The sequence below is a fragment of the Camelina sativa genome, chromosome 9 (assembly GCF_030686135.1).
Source record: "Camelina sativa cultivar CO46 ecotype springtype chromosome 9, ASM3068613v1".
In the NCBI taxonomy this organism is placed as follows: Eukaryota; Viridiplantae; Streptophyta; class Magnoliopsida; order Brassicales; family Brassicaceae; genus Camelina; species Camelina sativa.
Genome location: NC_141888.1, coordinates 18,100,049 through 18,126,100, shown reverse-complemented (window position 1 = coordinate 18,126,100; position 26,052 = coordinate 18,100,049). Strand labels below are relative to the sequence as shown.

The 26,052-nt window shown below is 37.7% G+C and overlaps 4 protein-coding genes across 7 annotated transcripts; 2 read left to right on the top strand and 2 right to left on the bottom strand.

Moving 5' to 3' along the window:
- Positions 1-3,555: 3,555 nt before the first annotated feature.
- On the top strand, positions 3,556-3,873 carry LOC147938250 (uncharacterized). Its single transcript, XM_087465545.1, has one exon. It carries the CDS (start codon positions 3,556-3,558, stop codon positions 3,871-3,873), a length of 318 nt encoding a protein of 105 aa, XP_087321671.1.
- A 4,514-nt stretch (positions 3,874-8,387) lies between these two features.
- Positions 8,388-10,394, bottom strand: LOC104710938 (histone deacetylase HDT1). Of its 3 annotated transcripts, none has more exons than XM_010427590.3 (9): positions 10,223-10,394; positions 9,911-9,981; positions 9,591-9,805; positions 9,453-9,472; positions 9,313-9,369; positions 9,168-9,235; positions 8,875-9,022; positions 8,710-8,791; positions 8,388-8,619 (listed from the first exon to the last, which is right to left on the bottom strand). In XM_010427590.3, the coding sequence occupies exons 1-9, from the start codon at positions 10,233-10,235 to the stop codon at positions 8,556-8,558; spliced, it is 738 nt and encodes a 245-aa protein (XP_010425892.1). In that variant the 5' UTR covers positions 10,236-10,394; the 3' UTR covers positions 8,388-8,555. The 3 variants fall into 3 exon arrangements, with proteins under 3 accessions (XP_010425892.1, XP_010425893.1, XP_087320676.1); XM_010427591.3 differs by having other exon boundaries at positions 9,168-9,229; XM_087464550.1 differs by lacking the exon at positions 9,911-9,981 and having other exon boundaries at positions 10,223-10,359.
- Positions 10,395-16,615: 6,221 nt separating this feature from the next.
- LOC104710937 (putative phytosulfokines 6) lies at positions 16,616-17,504 on the top strand. The gene is made up of 3 exons (XM_010427589.3): positions 16,616-16,773; positions 16,868-16,932; positions 17,252-17,504. The coding sequence occupies exons 1-3, from the start codon at positions 16,698-16,700 to the stop codon at positions 17,360-17,362; spliced, it is 252 nt and encodes an 83-aa protein (XP_010425891.1). The 5' UTR covers positions 16,616-16,697; the 3' UTR covers positions 17,363-17,504.
- Positions 17,505-17,710: 206 nt separating this feature from the next.
- Positions 17,711-24,849, bottom strand: LOC104710936 (kinesin-like protein KIN-14F). Of its 2 annotated transcripts, none has more exons than XM_010427588.2 (18): positions 24,468-24,849; positions 23,945-24,125; positions 22,740-22,903; positions 22,510-22,656; positions 21,975-22,361; positions 21,758-21,826; positions 21,427-21,654; positions 21,208-21,289; positions 21,029-21,124; positions 20,766-20,945; positions 20,465-20,571; positions 20,179-20,357; positions 19,898-20,062; positions 19,552-19,805; positions 19,294-19,457; positions 19,015-19,209; positions 18,111-18,832; positions 17,711-18,034 (listed from the first exon to the last, which is right to left on the bottom strand). In XM_010427588.2, the coding sequence occupies exons 2-18, from the start codon at positions 24,039-24,041 to the stop codon at positions 17,887-17,889; spliced, it is 3,384 nt and encodes a 1,127-aa protein (XP_010425890.2). In that variant the 5' UTR covers positions 24,042-24,125; positions 24,468-24,849; the 3' UTR covers positions 17,711-17,886. The 2 variants fall into 2 exon arrangements, with proteins under 2 accessions (XP_010425890.2, XP_087320675.1); XM_087464549.1 differs by having other exon boundaries at positions 23,945-24,071; positions 24,468-24,781.
- Positions 24,850-26,052: the final 1,203 nt, after the last annotated feature.

Genomic DNA, 26,052 nt, shown 5'->3' with positions numbered 1-26,052 from the left:
GACGATAAGGAGAATAAACATGATACTGGGCGGATTAGCTAGATGCAATGACTCGGTCAGAGCGATCAGGGATTATACCAAGAAGGCAGAAATGAAGAAATCCTGGCCATCAAAGTTCGAGGCTGAAAGCATGCCAATTACTTTCGACGGAAGAGATATGGAGGGTTTGGATCTGCCGCATAATGATCCACTGGTCGTCGAGCTTTAGATCGGCAAAAGCGAAGTAACGAGAATACTGATAGACACTTGAAGTTCGGTCAATGTTATTTTCAGAGACGTCCTAGCTGCCTTCGACGGGGATCACCTTATGTCAGTCGGCACCATCACTCTACCAATCTTTGTTAGAGGGATAGCTAGATACTTCAGGTTCGCAGTTATTGACAAACCAACGATCTGTAATGTTATCCTCAGAACTCCATGGCTCCACAAGATGAAAGCAGTCCCGTCGACGTATCATCATTGTGTTAAGTTCCCAACTTCAAAAGGAATATACACACTGTGTGGTAACCAGCAAACCGCAAGGGCCTGCTTCCTGTTCGAGCATAAGTTTCGCACCGGAAAGAAATTATAGCAATCAAAGCAGCGGGTCGGTGACGATAGCACGTCGCCAACAGATGGAAGACCGACCCCTGTCCAACAAGGCGTTGCCGCGGTCGAAGAGGTGAGTCTCGACGAGGACGATAAGAAACGATGTGTGAATATCCGCACGGAGATAACTTCGGCCATGCGTAACGAGTTAATACTCTTCCTCAAAACCAACATCTTGACGTTTGCATGGAGCGTGACTGATATGAAGGGGATCGATCCAAGCGTCACGACTCACGAACTCAATGCTGACCCAACGCATAAGCCGGTTAAGCATAAGCGGCGCAAGTTAGGTCCCGAGCGATCACAAGCAGTGAACGACGAAGTTGAAAAGCTCCTCGGCGCCGGATCAATCATGGAAGTCAAATATCCTGAATGGTTAGCTAATCCGGTAGTCGTCAATAAAAAGAACGGAAAGTGGCGAGTTTCCCATTACCAATCTCAATAAAGTCTGCCCGAAGGATAGTTTCCCATTACCAAGGATTGATCAACTCGTCGAGGCAACCGCATGCAACGAGCTGTTAAGCTTTATGGACGCCTTCTCTGAATACAACCAGATTCTAATGCACAAGGACGACCAGGAAAAAACGTCGTTTATCACGGATAGGGGGACATACTGTTATAAGGTCATGCCCATCGGCCTGAAAAATGCGGGACTATGGAAGTCTATATCGACGACATGCTCGTCAAATCACAGCATTCAAAGGATCATATCACTCATCTAAGACAATGCTTCGACACCCTGAACAAGTACGGGATGAAGCTGAACCCGGCCAAATGCACATTTGCAGTTAAATCCGGTGAATTCCTTGGATATCTGGTAACTAGGCAATGCATCGAGGCGAACCCAAAGCAAATTAAAGCGATCATCGATTTACCATTGCCAAAGAATGCCAGAGAGGTACAACGATTAACTGGACGAATTGCCGCTTTGAACCGTTTTATACCCAGATCGACCGACAAGTTCTGCCATTCTACCAGCTTCTCAAAACCAAGGGCAAGTTCGAATAGACCGAAGCCTATCACAGCGCGTTCAACAAGTTAAAAATTTATTTATCGACTCCGCCGATCTTAGCAAAGCCGAAGCTCGGCGAAATCTTATTTCTTTATATTGCGATCTCCGAGTCGGCCGTCAGTGGTGTACTCATCAAAGACGATTGTGGAGAACAACGACCTATCTTTTACGTAAGCAAATCACTCGACGACGCAGAAACCCGCTACCCAACAGTCGAGAAGGTCGCCCTAGCTGTCATCACATCAGCAAGAAAGCTCCGACCGTACTTCCAGTCACACACTGTCGCTGTCTTGTCCAATCAACCATTACGATCTATACTGCACAGCCCGAACCAGTCCGGTTGGTTAACAAAGTGGGCGATCAAACTCAGCGAGTACGACATCGAGTATCGAACTCCTCCGGCTGCTAAGTCCCAAGTACTAGCCGACTTTTTAATCGAACTACCATTAGGAGAAGCCGAACCAACACCCATCGACCCTTCAGACGACCGATGGATCCTGCACGTGGACGGTGCATCCTCTCACCTTGGGTCGGGAATTGATTCGACTAACTTTGCCGACCGGAGAAATTTTGGAGCAATCCTTCCGTCTTCGATTCCAGGCAACCAACAACGTCGCCGAGTATGAAGCACTCATTGTCGGGCTTAGGCTCGCCAACGGAATGCAAATCAAGCGAATACGAGCTTTTTGCGACTCTCAACTCATCGCCAACCAGTTCAGCGGTGAGTATGATACCAAAAGCGAACCCATGGACGCTTACCTTGACGTCGTTAGGATTTTGTCCAAACGCTTTGACGAGTTCGAGCTCATCAAAATCCCCAGAGGAGATAACGTCCCGGCCGACGCTTTAGCAGCACTCGCCTCAACGTCGGATCCCGATCTTCAACGAATTATCCTGGTCGAAAGCATTGATACGCCAAGCATAGGTAAAACGCACGCCGAAACATGCCTCGCTCTTCACCAGCCCAACAAAATCCGGACAACCTATCGGACAATGAGGTCACGCCGAGGATGCGAACCTCCATCAGAAAATGACGTGACGGATTGGCGAGTTGAAATCCGTGCATATGTCGCTGACGGCGACGTACCGACAGACAAATGGGCCAGACAAAGATTAAAGGCCAAGGCCGCCCGCTACACCCTGATGAAAGACCATTTACTTCGATGGACGGCGTTAGGAGCCATGTTACTTTGCATACACGGCGATGACACCGAGCGCGTCATGATGGAGACTCACGAGGGAGCTGGAGGAAACCACTCTGGTGGCCGAGCCTTAGCACTACGAATCAAGAAGCATGGTCATTACTGGCCGATTGCGAAAGGTTCGTCGCCAAGTGTGAAAATTGCCAGCGACACGCCCCCATTATTAATCAGCTGACCGAACTCTTGCAAGCCGGAGTAGCTCCTTACCCTTTCATGCGCTGGGCAATGGACATCATTGGCCCGCCACCGACCTCTAGACAGAAGCGGTATATACTCGTCCTCACTGATTATTTTTTCACCAAAATGGTCGAAGCCGAGTCTTACGCCAACATCAAGGCCAAGGACGTCCAACTCTTCGTCTGGAAGTATATAATTTGTCGCCATGGTCTCCCCTACGAAATAGTCACTGACAACGGGTCGCAGTTCATCTCCATGCAATTCAAAAAATTTTGCGCACGGTGGCGAATCAAATTGAGAAAGTCGACGCTGAGGTATCCACAAGGAAACGGCCAGGCTGAAGCAACAAATAAAACCATACTCGATGGCCTGAAGAAAAGATTGGACGCCAAGAAGGGTGTTTGGGCGGATGAACTTGACGGAGTACTCTGGTCCTACCGAACAACCCCGAGGACGTCAACTAACCAAACCCCATTCTCCCTTGCTTATGGGATGGAAGCAATGGCACCCGCTGAGGTCGGCAGCTCGAGTCTCCGACGAACAATGCTCGTCCAAAACACCGTGCTGAATAATTAGATGCTCACGGATAGACTCGACGAGTTGGAAGAAGAACGAGACAAGGCGCTCCTACGAATCCAGAACTATCAGCTCGCCGCAGCAAAATATTACAACAAGAAAGTCCACAACCGGCATTTCGACAAAGGGGATCTCGTCCTCCGTAAGGTCTTCGAAAACACTGCCGAGCCAGATGCCGTAAAAATGGGAGCCAATTGGGAAGGCCCATACCTAGTATTAAAGGTCGTTCATCCCAGCGTGTACGAACTCTTGACAATGGGCGGCGAACCAGTGCCGAGGTCTTGGAATTCGATGCATCTAAAGCGCTACTACTACTAAAAAAAAAAACTAAACAAGCTCGGCTATATCCAGCTCATTCTTTCAATAGTTTGAATAACCATATAATGTGCAATACGAGCGGCTTGATCCTTCCTTATCGGAGGGTACGTAGGCAGTCCCATTTTACGGGACACAACTGCCAGTAATAAAAAAATTTCTTTCTCATAAGAATGAGTCGTCGTTTGCAAAGTTATTTCAGTTATTACCCTGGCCCGGTGATGACTCGACGTTCCGACGTATTATTGTAAGCCGAGTCGCAACTTGCACAAGAGGGTAAGCCGACCTACTCGAGTCGCACCTTATAAAAGCCAAGTCATAACTCGCACGCAAAGATAAGCCGACCTTCACAAGTTGCATCTCATTAAAAAAAAACGAAAACAGTCGAGTCGTAACTCGCGTATAAAAAAAAACTTTATTTAATTGAGCAATGATAAACGGGTGTCGACCCCAATACGCCACATCTGAAAAAAAAGGGGAGGAGCGTTAAAAAAAGCTGTTCCTGGCGAACAAATTCCACACAAATCACTCAAGGCCTAGGTTGGCACTGGACAGTTTGTCAAACTCCAATCCGCCGATCATTGTCCGCCAATAGAGGCACGACTCCTTCAAACCCTTTAGCACTTTCATTGGAGCGCTCGCACCTCCCGCAACCATCTCCTCGAGATACGTGCAGATTCCTTCAGCGTGGTTACTTTCACAAAAATAGTGCCTCGTGCTCTCCAATTGTGTGATGTAACGACGAAGCACGTCGATACGAGTTTTACAAGCCTCAATATCTGCATGACCCTCAAACAGCCTTCGACCGACAACCTCCAGATCGCCTGGTTCAAGGTCGAGTACTGACACTTCTGCAAACAACGCCCCACGACGAGAGCGTTCTTCCAGCAGTTCGTCCCATCGCAATCTTGGTACCAAGAGCCCTTCGTTGATCAAAATTTCGAGGCACTCTACTTGCCAGTCAATACGGCAGAAGGAGAAGTAACGCTCAAACGAACGACGAGTGGCGATGATGTAGGCCCTCAGCCGCCGAATGCGTGCATGACAATAGGCAAGTTCCGCATGAATTGCCTCGTCCGGTCCCATGGCAAGTCGTTCCCACGTTCTCCGCAACCACGCCAACCTTGTAATCACCGGAATCAGAGCACCTCTTCCCTACAAACGTAACAAAACTCACCAAGATAACAAAAATGAAGTGAACCAGGAAGGCTATTTATAGGGCACAAGTCACAAGTCCCAACAAGTACGACCAATAAGCAGCGTTTCAAAAGTCAAAGGCATTAAATGAGGTCCTAAATAAATGCCCAACCAAAAGGATAGAGTTTTCAAGGGAGCCGACCCCTACACACGGCACACAAAAGTACGAGGGAGCCGACCCCTCAACACGGCAACTAAGACAATAAAGCAATTATGAGACTAAACCAGTAACCGGAGACTCATGCCTGGGGGTCGCAGAACGTGGTAGATCGTCGGTAGGAAGGTTGGCGATCTGCTCTTCGGTTCCATCAGCGGGAGGGTCGTCAACCTGCTCCTGTTCGTTCTGTTTTTCGCCCCCGTCCCCTTCAATTTCTCTGCTCTCAGACCCATCTCCATCCCCGCTAACGGGAGAGGAGACCCATGCCGGAATCGGAGGAAGAGGCCCGGCAAAAACCCTGGACACACCAAAGTCAGCATCAGTAATATCCGGAAGATCGAAATCCTCGACCTCGCCCTTCAGCTGATTCATCACAGCGACGACCTTGTCCTTGATGCCCTCCTCGAGTATAGAAATTTGTGCCTCGGCGACGAGCGTTTCGAGCATCTGGACATTCCCAACGGCTTGGTTATACTCGAGGAATTTCTCCCTCGACGCTTCGACCGCATCGGCATACTCCTTGTGTTTGGTTAGCAACCTCTACACACGAACGGCCATTTCATGAAAAGCCTTAATCCTCTCATGATACCCAAAGTCCTCTCGCCGATCTCTGAGCCTCCTTGTCTCAGAGTTGAGAGTAAGCTCCATCCTAGCACAAGCAGCATTCGACGTCTCAAGCTTCATCTTAAGATCATCCCGCTCTGCGACCCATTTGCGCCGTTGGCTCTCGAATTTCGATACCTCGTCGCTGAGCCTCTGATTGGATTGAACAGCTTCTCCTAACTGGGCCTCGAGGCGTTCAATCCTCTCAGAAAAAGTTGATGCTCCTGACCGATCGTCCTCCAGGTCATGGATGCGACGCTCGTAGTGCGAGGTTAAGCGATTTGTTCGGGCTATAAGCTATTTCCAAAAAAAAAAGGGGGGGGGGGTAAGAACAAAAAAAAAAGGAGAGCAAAAGAAAGAAACGGGTTGAACGAACAAACCTCAAAAGAGGCGTGAGCCACGTTGGCAATTGCATTCGCTTCCCTCGTCTTCTCAACAGAGGGTATGCGACCAGGTCCGAAATGAATCTTCCAAAAGAGCTCGGAGCAAGCGGAGGAGTCATTCAGAAAAGCACGAGCCTCGGAAGTGTGGGAAAAACTCCAACCAAATTCAAACATTTTTTGCCTCTTCGACGGGTCATGTCACTCTTGGTCAACACCCTTCTTCCTCTTCTGAGAACCTCTTGTGACCTCAGTATCACGGCCAGAAGTCTCGTCCACCTTCCTCCTCGGGAGTGTCTCAGCAGATTCAGTGCGGCGATTTGGGGGAAGAGGCTTGGAAAGGTGTTTCGATTGAGTATCGGACGACTGATGTGATCGAGAAGGAACCTTCTTGGTCGAACCAGCACCAGAAGAAGAGACAGCACGACGAGCATCTGGTTGGGGAGTCGAACGAGGAATGGATGACGGCTCTACAGTTCGGCGATAACGAGCAAATGCGTCAGGAAGGTTCAGATTCAACTTGCCCATTGTCTCGGCTAGAAAAGGACGATAGAAACGGTGTCAGAATAAAGCTTGAAACATATATATGTATACATATATACGAACTTAAAGAGGATCTCACCCTAAACAAAAGGCCTGGCCCAGGAAAAAGCCCAAAATAAACCTCCTAAGGAAGGAGGGGTATTATGGTCTTTTAAGTGGACGAACCGACACGATTCCCTATAAATACAGGCGTACAGTCTTCGGGAGCGAGGATCGCGGAAAAAGGCAAGAGAATTCATACAGAAGTACAAGAGCCCTAGCTCGTCCAAGCAAGAGTCAACGGCTTCAAAGTCAACAGCTTAGGAATCGACGAGTTATTAGCTCGTCTATCATCCTCAACTGTTCTTGTAACTCATTTAAGTCGTGTTGTAACCCGTCTTTTGTGTCTCGGCACCGATTAAATAGAAGAGAACTTCGACCTCCTTTTTACCGAACTAAACATACTAATTGTGACTGATTCGGACATCAACAGTTTACTCAACGTAATACCTGAAAAAACAAACAATTGAATTCAACCCTAAAACCAATCCGTGTGGTTTGAATCTTCGACTCCAAGCAATCGAATCTCGAGATTCTATAACGTTTCTTCGCTTGATGAATTGTTGAACCAAGAAGAAAAACGGAGGAGAAACAAGTAGACACAAAACTCCCCCCAAAGAATCCGAACAGGTTCATGAGCAACAAGACCAAAGCCAAGAGACCACATAACATAGCCATCTCTTTGTCAATCCTTTTGATATCAATGGTCTTATCGGCCAACGACAAAATAGGGTCAATTGATGCATATATGATTCTATTAACAGGAAAATACCAATTAACACTTACACTTCTTATCATGATAGCCAGATGCCTCATCGTCTCACGAGAAGTTGCTTTCGAGATCTGGAAGGTGTGGTAATCGATCACCATCTTAGGTATTCCTGTTTGAACAAGTACCACTATCCATAGTGAAAACAGCATTGCATCAAGGATAAGATCGTATTTGATTGCGAGTTTGATGAAGTCTGCGTCGGACGGAATCTATCTGTGACTAAATCCTACGTATATCATTGTTTTTGACAGAGAAGAAAGTTGCGAAATCTTTGAAGATAATGAAGAGAAAGGAGACATTGTTTGGAATTGTGAGTGTGTTTGTAAGTAGAAGAAGAACTCTGAAAGAGAAACCTATTTTGGTGATCAGATGATGAAATTGCAGAAAAAGGAAATTTGCCTATTCTATCAAAGAAAAGCTAATTAATTTCTCAATTAAAGATTAGTTTCCTTCTTTTTTTGTTGTTGACCTGATTTGACCGGCTCAACCGGTTCCTCAAAATTATTGTGTTCCGGGTTATTTAGTGTGAATTGAACCAGATTTTAATTCATTTATGAGTGCAAATAGTTGCAAGGTTGAAGGGATTGAACAGGTTGAATAATTTTTTTCAACCAATTTTCACCATTTGCATTGAAAAGGTTGAATAGGTTGAAAAAAATTATTCAGCCCCTTCAACTTAAAAAGTTGAAAAAATAAACTAATCCTACAGCAAAAGTGTTCAACTTGTTCAGATGAAATGAGTTGAATACTATTCAACCCAATTTTGTTCAACCCAATTTTTCAATTTTAAGCAACCATTTCCACCATATGATTAGCTAACTAGTAATTAGATTTCAACTGGCTTTCTTTAATCAAAACTTGTTATCCAAAAAAAGGATAAGAAAATCCGAAGGTTTCATAAAGACTAGAAGCAAAATTCCAAAGATATCATAATGATCCTACTCAGAAACCCAAAACAGAGTAATTTGGTTGATAAGCTCTCTAAGAAACCACTTCACTTGGCAGCAGCGTGCTTGGCCTTGTTGTGAGACTCAAGTGCATTCCCTGAGTTGAACGTCCTGATCAGCCAATAAGCAAAAATGTTATTACACGAATAAATATGAGCAATGAAGAGATAGTTGGATAAAGAGAGAGTGAGAGAGTCTCACTTCTTGCATGAACCACAGGAGACTTGACTGGCTGACTTTGGGCTCTGGGTTGCAGGGTTTTTTCCACCCTTCTTCTTCTCATCTGTGCCAAAGAAGATACGCAGGTTCAAATCACACTACTTATGTTTTTCTTAGTCAGTGCATAAAATGTTTGTATATCTCTACCTGTTTTCTGAGGAGTAACTGCTACTTTCGCCTTCTTTGATGACACAGGTGTTTTAGGGGCTTCTTCATTTGCTCTCTTCTTGCTTGATACAGGCTTCTTAGGTGTAGGTGTCTCTTCTTCTTCCTCTGAATCCTCATCAACAACCATCTGCAAGAATCATGACACAAGCATGTGTCACTAAACATTTCTTGAGAAAAACATGTCTCATCTCCTCACTCAACAAAAGAGACAAATCAAACAGAAAGCTATAGCAAACAAAGAGACAAATCACAGAAAGCTATAGCAAACTCACTCCATCGGCTGGCTTTGCATTCTTTTTCACTTGTGCAGGCTTGGCCTTTGGTTTTGGATTCCCTGCAACTGAAAGTCGTTATTTACCAAGCATCAAGAAAAACAAATCAAGACAGCAAGTAGTAGTCTCTGCCTAGTTTAAGTACCATTAGCGGTAATGGTGGCAGGGACTTCTTCAACCTCTTCCTCTTCTTCCTCTGAATCTGTCAAATCAAGATATATATAGTGACTTATTAGCAGCCAAGCTAATATCACAGTCAGAAAGTGAATCAAAAGTGAGACTCACCAGAAAAGTCTTCTCCATCAGTGAAAATACACAATCGAGTAAGAGTTAAGGAAATCACCATGGAAACACAAATCAATAGAGAAACTATCTAAAAACCAAACACAAAAGTTGCAATAAAAAAACATCATCAAAGGATATTTATCTGCAATGTTGGGAGATGTGTATCCAACAAAGTAAAGACTTCCTTTGCCCCAGTTGTGAGAAAGCTCAAACTCTTTCTCGAATACCAAATCACAGAAAAGCTGCGGGATGTTCTCAGTTGATAGGTTTCCCATGACAAGTTTCTGGTCACCAACCTTTACATGTACAGACACAAACTCTTCCTTCTTGTTTTTACATTCTCCAAGTGATGCCTACACACACACACACACACAAATCACAAAGGAAGTTCCAAGATTGTTACAATGAACCTTAAAAACGCTCAGAATCACATCTAATTGTTACATTTGATACTAAACCTGAGAAACGTGGATAAGTGTGTGCCTTTCAGGAGTCACTTTAACTGGCTTTCCTGGTTTAACTTCAATACCTGATTACATCATTTACAAAAAAAAAAAAAAAAAAAAAAAATCAAAATGAATATCCAAAAACAGCTTTAAGTTATTCCCTACCATACCATTTCCTATTACAATATATTCCTTTTCCAATCAATATTTCAACTTAAAAAGCCACAAGAGAGCTCAAAAACAGATTATCCTAAAGAGGTTTTAGAAAACCAAACTGAGACACAAATCACTGATTAAACGACTCAAAAGAGAGAAGATTCTTACCCCAGAACTCCATAGCTAAGAATCGAGGATGATAAGTGTGAAAAAGATAGGATTTTTTAGGGTTTATGACAGCTAAAGAATGGAAGAAGAGAAGAAAGGGTTTTTAGGGAAGAGTATTTATAACAGAGCGTTTCAAGTGCTTTGGTCTCTTTAGGGTTCTTGTTTCTGCGACTTCGAACCGGGGATCCGGTTTTTTCAGTTAAAGAGTCACCGAATAAAATTTGGTTTAAATCGGTTCAGTTATTGATTTTAATTCGGTTTTTTTTTTTGTAGAATAACTATGTTTGGTTTGGCCGGTTAGTGCAGGGAATGTAAAAGAATTTGGTAAAATTTCGTGAAATTCAATTGAATTCGGCTGAGATTGGTTCTTAAAAGTTGAAAAAGCCGGATAACCGTTTGGTTCGATCAAAACTCAAACAGAGGAGACTCTTCTTCGAAAATCGTTATCAGCTAAATCATCCTCCGACGAAGCTCAGGGGAACGTCGTCCGTATTCTCACAAAGCTTCAAAAGCAGCGAAGCCGAAGATAGATGCTGCCATTAAGCTCGCGTAAAAGTATAGGTATTGCAGAACCTCAACATTTTCATCTCTGTCTTCATAAGTAAATCATAACTTGACCTTAATATGGTTCTCTTTCATTTCAGAAACTTGTAGTTACTCCTGTAACGAAAAAGTTGGGTCTTGTATTCTAAGGAAAATCAAAAGAATGTGAGGTTGAATCATTGGAGGTAGACTGACTGAAGTCTATTGTTTTACTGAAATGCTTCTTTCTTTGTCTCATCGTCATGGTTTATAATGAAATAACATGCTTGGTTAAATGTTTTGTTAGTCGATGGATGAATAAGCTAGAAGCTAAAACGCAAGTTACGCAACCCTGGAATCCAAAGAGGAAGTGGAGTAGTTTTACATGTGTACCCTAAAGAACATAGTGACTAGTGAGAATCGAGAAGAATATGGCGTCAATCAAAAAAGAGCGATCGCTGCGTCAGTAATTGAACCATCATTTGGGATTGGTCAGATTATATATTGTTTCCATGAGCATTGTTTCAGCACAAGGCCAAGCAAAGCAGGGGATGAACAGTTGATATGTGTTCTGTTTCCCTCCTCTTGTAGCACCCTATCAAGTGCATGGTTTTTCCCGCTTGTTCAGAACCAACGATTTAAGGAAACAGTCAAAGTTATTTCCAAGGAACTCGCTTCTGTTTGTATCTCATATAATATTGAAACCACTGTTGGTACATAAACAGAATTACAAGTTCTTAAAATTTTGAAATGGATCGGAGCAGAGTGATTGAATATGTAGCTAGAGAGAGGTGTTCCACAATGCTTACCGTCTCAGCCCGCTCCGCTTGGGAAGGCACGCTGTAAATCAAGAGACCCTTTGCTGCTCAAGTAGTTCTCAATATCGCCTAACCTAAGAAAGACGCGAGTACATGGATTTTATCTTCTTTTTCTTGATGCAACCTTGTGGTAATATGAAAGACAATGTCAAGAAGCTAATCAATACATTATAGGATGATTCTAATACCTTACTTGGGGAGAGAAGCAATAAGGAAACTGAAACTTGAGACGCTCAAGTTAAGAGAGAGTCTAGACGCTGCCTGAAATGAGACCTGATCAGCTGACAAACTCATCCTTTTTATCCTTTATATACTACATACAACAACATAACACTTCCATTAAGTGATATAATTAATCCTCCTAGTTGTAAACTGATCAGGAGTGAAAGGAGACGGTAGAGAAGACTTGCAGAGATAACAACAAAGGTAAGGGAAATAGGGAATAACTCTTGTTTTAGTGTATAACAGAGAAAGGATTCTTATCCATGCAAATTCTTATGTTCAAAGAAAATACCAATTTTTCTATATCTTCACAGTTAACTTTACTCAACGTATCAGTTTACAATACATTATATCATTTCACATGTGAATCACTGATACAATTACATTTTGTATGTAGTATTATTACTTATTAGTATCGGTGTGAGCAGATTCCACTCACCTGCTACACTTATATAGTGTTTGTTTCTGTATTTATATAGATGTAAAGGTTATAAAAGAGTTTTATTTTTGTGATATAAGATTCCATAGAAGTAAGTGGTGTCTTGTCCTTGTCGTTGCTAAAGAGATAAAGCTTTGGGGTTAGGGTTTGTCTCCTCAAGGCGTAATAAGTGAGTGTCCCAAAATATGTGAGTTTATATAATCATATACGTACAATAACGATTATAACGTAATGATCCATCATTCTTGATAGAATATGGATCAAAATAAGATTTTTTAAAAAATATACTAGATCTATGCAGTCATTCTATTGAACTTTTGTGACCTTTTTAATGGTACGCATATACGTTGTACCAAAGTTAGCAATTCCCGAAAACTTGCATGTGAACAAGTCCATTGTTTGGTGTGCAAAATCCATCCATGTATTATGTATATTATATCAATTAGACGAATAGACGAAACTCTATTTATACTGATTTTAATTTTCAAAAAAAAAAAACTCTAAAATACTAGTAAATTAAGTTTTTATTCCAAAATTATTTTTTAAATAAATATTTTAGTTCAAAAATATCACTTACACTAAAAACTATTATTAAGAGTTTATAATTTAAAAGTTTGAATTTGAGTTTAGGTCTATTTCTTAAGGTTTAGAATTTAATTTAATTTTGTAGTATTTTCGGAAAAATATCTCAGTGATATTTTGACCCAAAAAAAAACAGTAATAGTATTTTTGGAACAAAATCTCGTTTTAGTGTATTAAAAAAAACTCATTTTAGTATAATTGAGCTTATTTTATCATAGACTTTTTTATTTATAATTAATATCAAAGGTAATATTGTTAATGTATGTTTTAAACATATTTATAATCTGATACCATCAAAGCTAACTATTGTTAATATTAAGACTATAATGTAAAATATTTGTTTTCAAAATTAGATTTGAGGTTTAATTCAGCTTCAAAACTTCATCCTCATTGTTTGGCCCCAGTCAAAATGTAAAATTTTTTCTTATCAAAATGATACTCGCTCTGTTTTAAATTATTCGTCATTTAAGATTTTTTATTCAAACTAAGAAAATAATTATGTTTTCTATTTTATCACTTCTTTAATATATTTTCAAATTTATATTGGTGGTCAGCATATTAAAATATTTGAGATAAAACTGGTATGTTAAACATATGTATTACAAATCTAAAACAATAAGTATTGTAAAACAAAAAATTTATTCTAGAATGACAAAAGAGTATGTTGTTTGTACTACCAATTAAACGTGGTGTATATTGTTTCGTTCTATCTCGTTTAGGCCTAGGCAAAAAAACCGGACCCGAAAACCCGAACTGGAACCTACCCGAAAATATGGATCCGAATCCGAACCCGGAACCGGTAAAATACCCTATTGAGTCCTTATCTCCTAAACCCGAAGAACCGGAACCGAACCCAGAACCGAACCGAAACCGAATGGATACCCGACATACCCGTAGTAAAATCATATATAGAGAATATTAGTTATATATATTTTTTATATAACATAGTTATTCAAAGTTACAACTTAAAATTCAAAAATATTATTTTTTCTTAGATCAAAATAATGAAAATACTCAAAATAACCAAAATTATATTGAAATGTTTAGCTATATTTTTTAAAATTTTTATTTTTAAAATTTTATTTTAATATTTAACATTAAAATTTCTGAATAATCGGGTAAAATTCAGATTTTCGGGTTAAATTTCGGGTAATCGGGTACAAAATACCCGAACCCGAATGATATCCGATTTTTCGGGTATTTATAGGTTCTGAAAGATTAGACCCGAACCGACCCGAACCCGGTAAAACCCAAACTGATATTTTCTGTTTATCCTATTGGGTCCTAAACTCATCTACCCGAGAAACCCGAACCCGATCAGTTCCTACCCGAACTCGACTCGAGTACCTGAATGTCCAGGGCTAATCTCGTTGTTTTCGTCATCAAAGTGTACTTATTACTTAGATGTCAACCTTTTAGTTTGCGTTTACATTTATTTATTGGTACTGGTATGACATCGACATAAAAACAGAATAAATGGTGTAGAGAGGGAGAGTGACTATAGCATTAAAGGACAGTGGTAGTGTTGCCTCTTGCATAGGCTTTGCTGGTTTCGCTTATATGTGTTATGCAATTTTGTCCACAACTTTTGTTATTTCTCCAAAATATTTATAAATTCTTCGTTAAATATTTATAGTTGTTCGTTATGGTTTTAATTTCTTATTCAATGCTACTAATTACCTGCCAACGTTCCACCATTTATTCTAACTTACTAGATTAGGACCCGCGGTGTACCGCGGGATAAATTATTTATTACTAAAAAATTTAAATTATAAGTTGTATTTGTTGGTTAAATATGTTATAATTATATAATAATTGTTAATTTTAAGGTTTAAACTATATAATACCGTAATATAATTTATTTTTTTACATAATATTATTTTAATCAATATAATTAGATATGTCTATTCTCTGATACCGATAGTGTTAACAAAATAATGAAATAATGTTTTACCAGTGTAACACCGAATTTATGATATTTTAAATTTAGATAAATATCTATAAAACCCCCAGCTATATAACCCCGTCCCGAGATATTTAACTCGCACTATAACATCTTAATTTTTAATATTTATTATTTTGTATTATAAATATTAGATTGAGTTTATATGTTATTTATTAAGATTGTAACCATTTACACTTAATAAGATTGACGCTTCTTATAAATTAAGTTTAAATATTATAGTACTTAGAATTCTTAAAATACTTGTGTATTTCTCATATTTGAAGTTTCGTAAAAGTTTAAATATATTATTAATATTTTAAAGGTCTTCTAACTTTTTAAAAAGTTGAAATATTTATAATAGTTAAACTTCTTATAAAGTTTAAATATTATTAATATTTTTAACATATCTAAAACATATAAATATTTATAATATTTATACCTTTAATAAAATATAAATATTTATAATATTTGACTTTTAAAAAGTTTTAAATATTTATCATATTTAACTTTTTAAAAATCTTTAAAATAAATAACCGGAATAAACCAAATAATTTTTTTTTTTTAATTTTGAATGTCTGATACATAAAGCTTTCTACTCATTTGTATTCTGAATCATTTTGGTCTCTTTTATAGTATGATTCTGAACTATTGCCCAATTTTTTTGGCGATGTGGGATATTGTACCCGTATTTTTATTCATCTATTGAGTAATATATATCTGTTTTAAAAAATTTGTATTACATCATATGCAGGAAAAAATCACAATTTTTATTAACTAAATGTATTATGGAATAATTCAAGATATATTAAATATATATTTAAATAAAAATGAAATAGAATCATATATTTATGTTTGAATAAGGTAGAAAGATTTCCTTATTTTTTAAATCTTACCTATAATTAATTTTAAAATCTTTGGTAACTAATATTAAAAACAATGCATTGAATGCTAATTGTTTTCAAAATAATTTTTAAGCAAAAACTGCTGCAAATTATTAGTATAGATTATTATGTCTACACTACATATGAAAATATTACTTACATAATACTTGTTTTTAATTTACCATCTTAAAAAAAATCCATACTTTACAATTATATTAGCATATAATTAGTGTTATAGTAGTATATAAGTATTTAATATAAAATAACAGCAATTATAAAGCAAAATATAGAAAAGAAAAGAAAAAGGTTGAACAGAGAATGGGAAGAGGGATGGGAAACAGCTGTCAAACAATTGTCGGAAGAGTTGACTTAGATTGGAAAAACTCTGACAGAACAGGCAAGACTTTAGCATTAGTAATTTAGTATGTCTAAGACTTTGGTTGGACCACACTTTTTCCCCAATTATTTAGTGTGAAACTTGGCACTCACCCGAATTACAAAAGATTTCCCTGTCCCCCTTAATTTTCCACCCTCCCTTTCATAATATAAGATGTTTAGAGAATTATTTTTGTTTCATAATATACGATGTTTCCAACTTTCTATGCAACCTTTAGATTAATTTTATATTATATATTATGCAGTCTTGAGTATGATTGGTTAAATTTTTTAAAAATAACTTTTTCTTAATATGTGTGTTTCTACTAAAACATCATATATTTTAAAATGGAGAGAGTATTATATATGGCTCATATTAATCAACTTAAAATCATATTATCCCATTAACATTTTAAAATTTTAATACTATATATTACTTGATTTTTCATTTTTGTATACATTAGTGTTGAGGACATAATTTGGCATTTGACATTTTTAAGTCCCCATTTAATTTAATAGTTTGATTCAAATTTGAGATATTGACGTGAACCCAAAAAAAAAAAAAATCAACCAAATTAAGGGTATTATATTTTTCTAAAAAAATGGAATCTCAGATCGACTCGGTATATTTATATTCGTTATTTGTCTGTCACAAACTTCTCACTTGCTCTTTCTCTCTCAGCCGAAGAACATGAAGCAAACCTTGTGCCTTGTTTTGTGTGTTCTCTTCTTCATTTTATCAACAAGTTCGTCTGCAATTCGAAGAGGTATGTTGAACACAGTAATGATTAAGTTTTTTTAAATCTGTATTATGAATACCAAATCATCTTTCTAAAACTTTCAATCTTAATATACAACCAGGAAAAGAGGATCCAGAGCTGAATCCATTAGTCTCAGCTACATCAGTGGAAGAAGACTCGGTTAATGTAAGTCCATCTACAACCACTTAAAATATGATTTCAGATGCATACCAAGAAAAATCTTCTCAGTCACGTTGGTTTTTTTTTTTTTTTTTTTTATTGATTTTCTTATTAATTTTTTCTTTCCTAACTTGAAATTTGAACTCGAAATTTAGTCTGCAACTTTTACTTTTAATAAAAGATACTCTATATGAGAAACTCAGTGGTGTATTTTTTTATTTCTTCCTAATTGTACTCAAAAGTATCTCATAATTAGTAAATTATATGGAGAACCAAAGATCTATTTCTTAACCTGTTAGTTTTTTTCTTGTCTTTCTAAAAATAGAAATTGATGGGGATGGATTATTGTGGAGAAGGAGATGAAGAATGTTTGAAGAGAAGGATGATGACGGAAGCTCACTTAGACTACATTTACACACAGCACCATAAGCATTGACATTGTTAACACTATAATTAATTTGCCTACATATATGTAATGTTTTGTGTTGATGTTACTTAGATATATATAAGTATTGTATATCAGTATATGAGACCTGTGTGACAGAACGGCTCCAAGAAATCAATTTTTGTTTTTTTTCCTTGCTGAGATTGTTTTATCAGCTCTAATGAAGATTTAAAAAATATAGTGATTGTATTGATGTTCCAAAATTTGTTAAAATTGTGTCTAGCACTAGTGTATATAGAAAACCTAATGTCAAACACAAAGAACATATATGTTGTGACTCACTCTGTTTTTGCGGGATATCTAATTATCTAAATGAACAATAAGAATAAATATACTATCTTTTTGTGGCATGGGACACTCGTTCATATAATAAACGGAACGGTTCAATCTCAGTCACAACTATGGAAAAGAACATAACAAAACCAAGAAAACCCAACTTCAAGTTGTGAATGTACAAAGGATAATGATGTGTGAGGGATTTATGAGATAGGTATATTGTAGTTTTGGATATGTTTCTATGGTACCATGAACCTTGCATGATGCGTTGAACGGCTTCTCCTGAACTCGGGCATAGATATATTACTATTACCTTCTTTGATATGGGCTGTACCATTTGAAGGCTTGTCATCCACGAGTGAAGTGTCCTCATGAGCATAAATCGCCCTGCGCGGTATATATAAATGAAGTTAACACTTGTTTGAGTATACGTAGTGAAAGATCTTGTGGAGTTCATAGTAACCTTAGTTTGTTGTTGAGGGAGTTTTTGGACAGATTTCTTTGGGAATTCTTCGATTTCAAGGGCGGTTCGTTGTCTGTCTCTGAGGAATCACTCTTGAGTGTTGAATCTGATTTGTCACCGGCACAGAGGTCAGAGAACAGGCTGATACCCACGTCAAAGTTTTGGAATCTTGAGTGTATCACATTGTGGTTGTTGTTCCCCTTTTGGGTCTGATACTTTCCTACCTTTGCTTCAGAATCTGCCTCAGAACGCAAACTGATCCCAACATCAAGTTTCTGAAACCTACCAGGCGATGGTTGCTTTGCCTTGGATTTACTGCTCTCGACTCTGGTCTTCTTAACACCACCTTGACGTATATGAAGTGTATGCCTGATGTGTTCCTCCTCAATCTCGGGGAAAAGCTTTCGAGCACTTAACTTCTGATGATTGTGAAATGTCTCTGAAGTGATTTCTGCTGATGGGTTCAATGGAACAGTTGCAAAGGATTTGGCTACTGGTACTCTAGCTGGAAAAGGTGTTCTTGCAACCGGAAGGTTTTGAGTAACTTCGGGCTTATTCCTGCTTTTGATGGCAGATCCTCTATCTGTGGATAGTGACCTCCTATTCGGACTCGGGTTTAACCTCTCTTCTGCTAGATTCGGCATCCTCGGGCTTGCTTCTCTGTTTCTCAGTGCAGATGGAAACCCTGACTTTCTCTGCTTGCCAGTTGAGCAACTTCTGGTCTGCAAATGGCGTTTACTAAACTGATTAGATGATCATATAAACAAAGAAAAATCTAGTCTCCGAGTGAGTTTACCTCGTAGCTTTTGGTACTGATCAGTTATAAAGATATTGATAATAGTTCTATTACCAACTGATCAGTTATAAAGTTAAAAAAAAAATAACTAGTCTCTGAGTGGTTTACCTCGTAGCTTCTGGTACTGTCGTTTGGCTGTGGACTTGCCTCAGCCTTTGTTCCAGCACCGTTACCATTTCTTGGGAGATGGAAAGGAGAAACTGCTCTTGCTCTCTGACATTCAGTTGTGTTCCGAATGTTACCTGATCGCAATTGTTCCAGCTCTGCTTCCTTCTTCTCCATTGCCGATTTAAGGCTAGATATCTGCAAATGTGAAAGAAACAATTGTTACCACATATTTATTTCCCTTTTTGCAACGAAAATGAAACGGGTGCCATATGTATATACCTCATCCTTAAGATCTCGAATTTCACCGGTTTCCTTGTTTGATCGAGCTGCTCCAAGTTCAATAGATGCAACCCTTTGGGCAAACTTAAGGGTACTGATAGTCTCTCCTACCGCGTTAACTTCAGGGTTAATATGCACAAACATTAAAGTTTTCGCTTGACCACCTGCACATAGTTTCATAGATAAGAATGAAGCTACAAAAGAAAACAAAATTTGTATAGACAAATATGATTAGCAAAACCTCGTCTTAGTGTTTACCTAAGGAGTCCTGAAGAACTTGTGTAAGCTTGCTATTTCTGTAGGGAATGTGGGAACTCTTTTGTGCAAGTGCATAGATGACATCTCCTAGTGCAGACAAAGATTTGTTTATGTGTTGAGCTTCTTTGAGTCTCTCGCCTACAGCTTCAGATTTTTCTACTCTTTCACTTCCAGCCAAATCCACTAGATGAAGGCAGCCTCTTAAAATGGATCCTGAGGCCAATTCTTTACCTTGGACGTGAACAGTCAATACACTGCAGTCGAATATACATCAGTTCAACGACTATTACATGATCATAGGAAAAGTTTACCGCTTGAACTAAGAAATTGAACTAAAAATAATTACCTATGAGAACGGCTGCTCCTCTCATTCAAAGCAGTAGCGCCCACCGCACGATTCTTTTGGCCAATCCTCATCAAATCAAGAACATCTCGAGTATTAGAAACTGGAATCAAGCTTGCGTCGGGTACATTAAGGCCATTAAGTTGAGAATTATTGCGTATGTCTAATGTGAAAAGCTGGTCAAGGATTATTGCGTATGTCTCAAGAGGAAAAACTCGAGGCGAATTCGTTAATATATCAATAGAACGCAAGACTTCTTTGTTATAAATTATATGAAAGGATATCTTCTGGAGGAACCATCACTGACTAGTAAGTCTCTAACTTGTTCATTATATATTTCGATCATTTGGACTCCAATTTCATAAGTCACCACATGTGTTCTTGCATTTGAAAGCTGGAAGAGATCACGTAGAGCTCGGTAGTTCACACCCCAAGTAGTCTCAGTCATCAGATCTGGCCCACTCTGTACGGAAAAAAACAGAGATAAGCCAGTCAATGTCCAAGAGATAAGAAGAAACTAAAATGTCTGATGGTTTATGGGAGTAACTGTGCAAGCTAAAATGGTCATACCATCGTATACGTTTTCCCTGAACCAGTTTGCCCATACGCGAAGATACAAACATTGAATCCGTCAAGGACAGACCTTATTACCGGTTGAGTGTCTATGTAGATTTGCTCTGGTAAGTTAACAACCAAATATCAGTATGACAGACAATAGACAAGAAAGCATCATGAAAACAGTTAGCTGGTGCAAAAGCAACCAATACTACTAAGCTAAGTCATATATAAGAAAAGTCTCATTTTTATCTTAGCGAAAATTAGACTACACTAGTAGGTGGACATCGATGGAATAAAAAAACATAAAACATACCTTGTGAGACATTCTGTCCAAACACTTTGTTGAAGGCAAATATTTTTCGTGCATCTTTTTCCTGCTTGAAAGGATTATTAATAATAATATTACCATTTTCTCCAATATAATCCACAGTTGATTGCATATCTTTTTGTTCTTGCAAGAAAGGTCTGACTCTGCAGTAGACTCTAATGGTCCCTACAGTACATAGATAACACAAGTCAATACACTAAAAAGACCTACTAAAAATCAAATGCAATGATGTAATAGGTGGGTGGTACCTTTGAGATCTTGGACCTCATTATAAAGTAAGCGATTTTCCTCCAGAACCTTGTGGTAAGAAGAAGATGTAACTTCCATGGATTTAACGTGATGAACTGCCATGGAGGGTGATGATGATTTATCATGTAAGTTTTGATTACCAAGAAGATGAAATTTGGGTTAAGAGAAATTTCATTACCTATTCTTTGAAGTTCTTCCTGCCATTCTGACTGCATCTGTTCAACTTGGCATCTTGTTTCCACAAAATTTGATTTTACTTCCTACATGAGTGCAACGAAGAAATGAATCCATCTCATAACAAAAGTTCTCATACCATTCAAGAATTAACCAAATGAAAAGGTTCAAAACACAAGAAACTCAAAAATTATAGCATCGGAAGAGAATTGTAAATTCTGACCTCCAGCTCTTTCTGTTGAACACCAATAGCATCTGCATGACCAGGAGAAAACTCGCGGATGCTTGGTCTAATAAACTCTACCTTTACGCCACATTTACAAAACTTTGAAAACTCCTTTGTCACCAGATCTTTTCTGTGCTGAAGATATCTGAAGACTGCTTCTAGAAACCCTGACCTTGATAGATCTCCATTATCACATTTCAGTATCTTCTTTAGAAACGAACCCAGCTGCAAGTATATACCAGAAAATAATTATAGACCACAGAGAATTCAGAATTGTCTCAACATTAGAAAAAATTTCCATAAAGTATATATGCAGAGTAACTAGTACCTGAGTCCCCTGAGAAACTAGTATTGCAGAGAAATCCTTAACTACCCTGTTGAGCAAGCTATCGATCACCTATAAATCGTAATGAAGAAGTGAAACAGAGATCATCCTTCTAATCTTGATAAAACAATGATTCAACAGGAATGAAATGTATCATTGTTGCATAACTAAATACAGAGTAACAGAGCAACCAAACTTAACTCAAGCATGTCTTACCTACCATTTCATTTAAAGGCAGATCGTTTGACCCATCACTCTCTTTGATATAAGCCTGTAGAAGCTGAAGCGCGAAATGATCAAAAAGAAAAGCCATGGAGATTGCAGTTTCAGATTCCTCAGTCGAGATCTCATTAGAAAGGTGAAGAAAATCCAAAAGCTGGTCATACTGAGAAGAAGACTCAGATTCATCCAAAGATACAGACTCATCAGTGGTGGTGCTTTCACTACCAATCCCATACTGCTGCCGCGGAGAGCTACCTTTTGGATTGAATGAAACAATCCTCACAGTCCCTCCATACCTCCACACTCCCACTCCACCAGCTTGTTTCCACTCGTAAAAACCTTTCAAACACAAAATACAATCTACTACCTTGTTCGATGATCCTCCCTGCCAAAAAAAAAAAAAAAAACCCAAAGTAAGAATCTTTCATCACATAATCATTCTCTGGGGAATTTCATCGAACATGACATATGCGTACGCTCAATAGCCAAAACTTTTAAGTAACAACTACATGATTTGATGATAAAAACAGAACCTTTTCGAGATCAGAAGCTCCAAATGTTAAAAGCTGCATATCCTCTACAGCTTTAAGAAAGTTCCTCATGTTCTCAAAATACTGAATTGCGGACTGAGCCGCTCCCTCGGCATACTGAATAGCTGGCGTTATCGGATTCTCCACCACCTGATTCAATAATCACAGGAACGTAAACTCTAGATCGTTGCATTGGAGGAGTAAGAAAATATATTATAAAAAAAAAATCGGACCTTTAGAACGGAACCGGGATTGACTTTGTTGAGGACGTTGCAGAGAATGAGGCCGTTGCGGAGGGCGACGGAGAATTCGTCTTCCGACGGTTTTTCCGGCAGTGTCTCCACCGCGCCTTGGTCCATTTGTCTCAGCCATGCCACCGCTTGGTACCTTCTCACAGCTTTTGAGTTTTTTTTTGACAATGCACAAAGACACAAACCCACATTTATTATTATTATTGTTTCTCGGAAAATGGAAAAAGAAACTTGACGCGGGAAATGAATTGGGCTCAGATAATGACTGAAAGCCCAATTCTCTATCTTAGATTCTTAATGGACTTCAAAAGAGTCCATATTTCATTATTATTTCTAGGGAACCAAACCAAACATAACCGAAACCGATATTTTTTTCTTTTTTTTTTTTTTTCTAAACAAACCAAATTTTATTATAATTAAATTAACTAGAAATGTCACTGAAATTTTTGTACGGGATCATTTGAACCGAATCCAAAGTTTACCAAATCATCCAAAATTCATAATTTATTTTTGTTGATTAAATATATTACAAATGATATGACATTGACTACGATAGTATATTTATATGTTTAATTAGATTTTTAATATATTTTTATCCAAGACCGAACCGAAAAAGAATTGTTCTTATTTACGGCATGTTTTCCTCATCAAATCAAAACCAAGAAACCCCAAAACCGAAACCATAGTTAACCAAAAAAAAAAACTCTTAATTCTAATCATTAGTATTGATTTTGACAGCTTTATTTGCTTTATAAATTTTTCTTTTGTTTGTTCTTTGTTATAAAAAGTTTGAAGTAGGTTTTGGGAGACTATAGAAAATTTGAAATGTAGAAAATTTTTACTATAGATTATATCTGATTAGTCGTAATCGTAACGTATTACGTAAATGTATATCCACCAAACATATATAAAGTAATAATAGTTGTGCCGTTGTGGTGGGTTACCCTCTAATGAAAGCCATTTTCATAAAGCAATTTCTAAACGACTTTCTCTAATTCAAATCCAACGTATTTTTTAATTTTTTTTTTTTTTTTTTTGTGAATCACAAAGCTAATTAGCAATATGGTCCATCTTCAACTTCTTTTTTCTTTACTTTATATGATTTTCATCTTTCATATTTAACAGTTTAAAAAGAAAAATAAAATAAAAGAAAAAAACAAAGAAATGATCATGATGATGAGACAAACCTGTTTCTTCAGCTTTTCGTTGTGCAAGCTCATAATCTCCATTGCTTGTGGACGACACCACCAAACCTTTTAATCCTCTCATTACTTCTTGTGGCATTTTTTCACCTTTCTTCTTTTATTATCTTTGCTGTTGAGTTTATTTATTACTTCGACCTTCCACAAGATTGTACTATAGTAATTTCTGAAAACACGGTTTCATCAATATACATTTTTTCAAGTTTGATCCATTTTGCATTTTACACAGAAATATTTTTTTTTGGAGGCAAACCATATGCTGACGTTCATAGATTATATTGCGTGAGAAGACCACATTGTAATTAAATATAATAATGTAAAATAATCCAATATGTAATCCATTAATGAAGAAGTGATAGATCTCTATATCTCTATAATCTGGTTGACTAATTTTCACATAAGAAAATGATTATCAAGCATTTCTGACAGCAAGATCAGGAATTCAACAATATATCGATGATTCAAACTAGATTTTGAAGAAGTGGGAGTGAAGAGAACTTGTACGAACCTTAATTAGAAGAATAGAACATGAAGGGAGGAGCCAATCTACGGATGATGTTGTCCATCGATCATACCATTTGAACCAGAACAAAGAACTTGGGACGATGAGCTCTTGGATGTCGTAACTTCTAAGATGAGATAGAGAGAGTGAGAGAGAAGAAACAGAGAGATTTGTGTAAAGGAAAAATCAAGAGTTGATTAGCTGCCTTTTGCACTTTTGTGTATTTTTTATAACGGGCAGAAGATAGGGAAAGAGAGACGTGTGTAGAGAAAATCAAGTGTTGTTGGTTCACTTGCCTTTCCGTTTTTTATTTACCCCTTAAAACGTCAAAGCTTATTTCTACTATTTATCGGGATGCATAACACTATACTACTAATTTATTAGTATCTTTCACAAATAGTGTTGCAAAATGTTAAAACTTGTGAATAATTTATATATATATATATATATATATAATGTCATAAAAATGTTTGTTTAATTTCGAAAGTTCCAACCCTTCTTCGAAAGAAACCTTATTATATATATTTATTTCTTTAGCCCTCTTTATCAGGTCGCTAAACACACAAAATTGGTCATTGGATCACTTCTTAACTAGATCCAATACTAAATCTCTTTTTTTTTATCCATATATTTTCTTCAATCCACCAACTAATCACATCTTTTTAGTTCTTATATAAGCGCCACATGATTGTCAGAAAATACCTCTATTTGGTGTTTCAAGAACCAATGTGACCTACGTGGACAAAGAAAAAACAATGTGACAAACTGACAATGTTATGTCTGTAAAGATACTTTGTTTCATCCTAAAACCAGCGTAAATAACCAAATTACATACTCCTCATTGCTCATCATATCGCCTACCATACGCACTAAAGGTCCAATAACGATATATTGTTCGATGAAATTACCATCCAACAAACTTCAATCGTTTTCGACAGATTTGAAAACCTGACTGGAAAAAATACACCTTACGTTTTAATATATTTGTCGGACATGAATGGTATAGTAAGTGTACATTACTTTTTTATGGTTGTGAATTGTAATCACTGGTTAAAACGTAAAACTCACTCCTCTTCTTGCAGATTATGAGATGGTTGACCTTTAAAGAATTAAAAGACAACACGTGGCGAGCATCCATAGGAGTCAGCTAATGAAAATTCTAGTCGTACGTCGGCCCACCTGTGATACCTCACTAAACAGCATGATATGCCCTAAAACAATTCCTCCCTTTTCAATTTCCATCTTCATATTATAACTTTTGTATATTTTGCTTTCATCATCGTATTTTAGTTTATATATGTGTGACTTTGGAATCAATTTACACATATATGCGACTTTGGAATATATATATGTCTTCAATTTGTTAGGTGAAGCTATTTTTAAGAACTAAGAAATAAATATAAAATTTTGTCTTTTGGAAACACCGAAACAGAGAAAGAAGAGAGAAGATAAAAGGGCGGCCCGCGGCCAGCTTATTCAAATTATAATCACTTGGTAAAGCCACTCGAACCAGAATAATATTATTGAAATCTAATATAATATGAGTGAAGTTTTAGATATATATGTAAGTACTGTTATACGGAAAGATATA

Excerpts from the sequence above, each read along its gene's own strand:
- LOC147938250 (XM_087465545.1), top strand. The coding sequence starts at position 3,556 with ATGCTCACGGATAGACTCGACGAGTTGGAAGAAGAACGAGACAAGGCG.
- LOC104710938 (XM_010427590.3), bottom strand. Across the intron at positions 9,023-9,167 it reads ATGCAAAGCCAGCCGATGGA|ATGGTTGTTGATGAGGATTC; the intron begins GTGAGTTTGCTA and ends TGATTCTTGCAG. Across the intron at positions 8,620-8,709 it reads TCCTGTGGTTCATGCAAGAA|GACGTTCAACTCAGGGAATG; the intron begins GTGAGACTCTCT and ends TTGGCTGATCAG.
- LOC104710937 (XM_010427589.3), top strand. The coding sequence starts at position 16,698 with ATGAAGCAAACCTTGTGCCTTGTTTTGTGTGTTCTCTTCTTCATTTTA. Across the intron at positions 16,774-16,867 it reads TTCGTCTGCAATTCGAAGAG|GAAAAGAGGATCCAGAGCTG; the intron begins GTATGTTGAACA and ends ATATACAACCAG. Across the intron at positions 16,933-17,251 it reads TGGAAGAAGACTCGGTTAAT|AAATTGATGGGGATGGATTA; the intron begins GTAAGTCCATCT and ends TTCTAAAAATAG.
- LOC104710936 (XM_010427588.2), bottom strand. The coding sequence starts at position 24,041 with ATGCCACAAGAAGTAATGAGAGGATTAAAAGGTTTGGTGGTGTCGTCC. Across the intron at positions 22,904-23,944 it reads ACGAAAAGCTGAAGAAACAG|CTGTGAGAAGGTACCAAGCG; the intron begins GTTTGTCTCATC and ends AAAACTCAAAAG. Across the intron at positions 21,125-21,207 it reads GGAAGAACTTCAAAGAATAG|TTCATCACGTTAAATCCATG; the intron begins GTAATGAAATTT and ends CCTCCATGGCAG.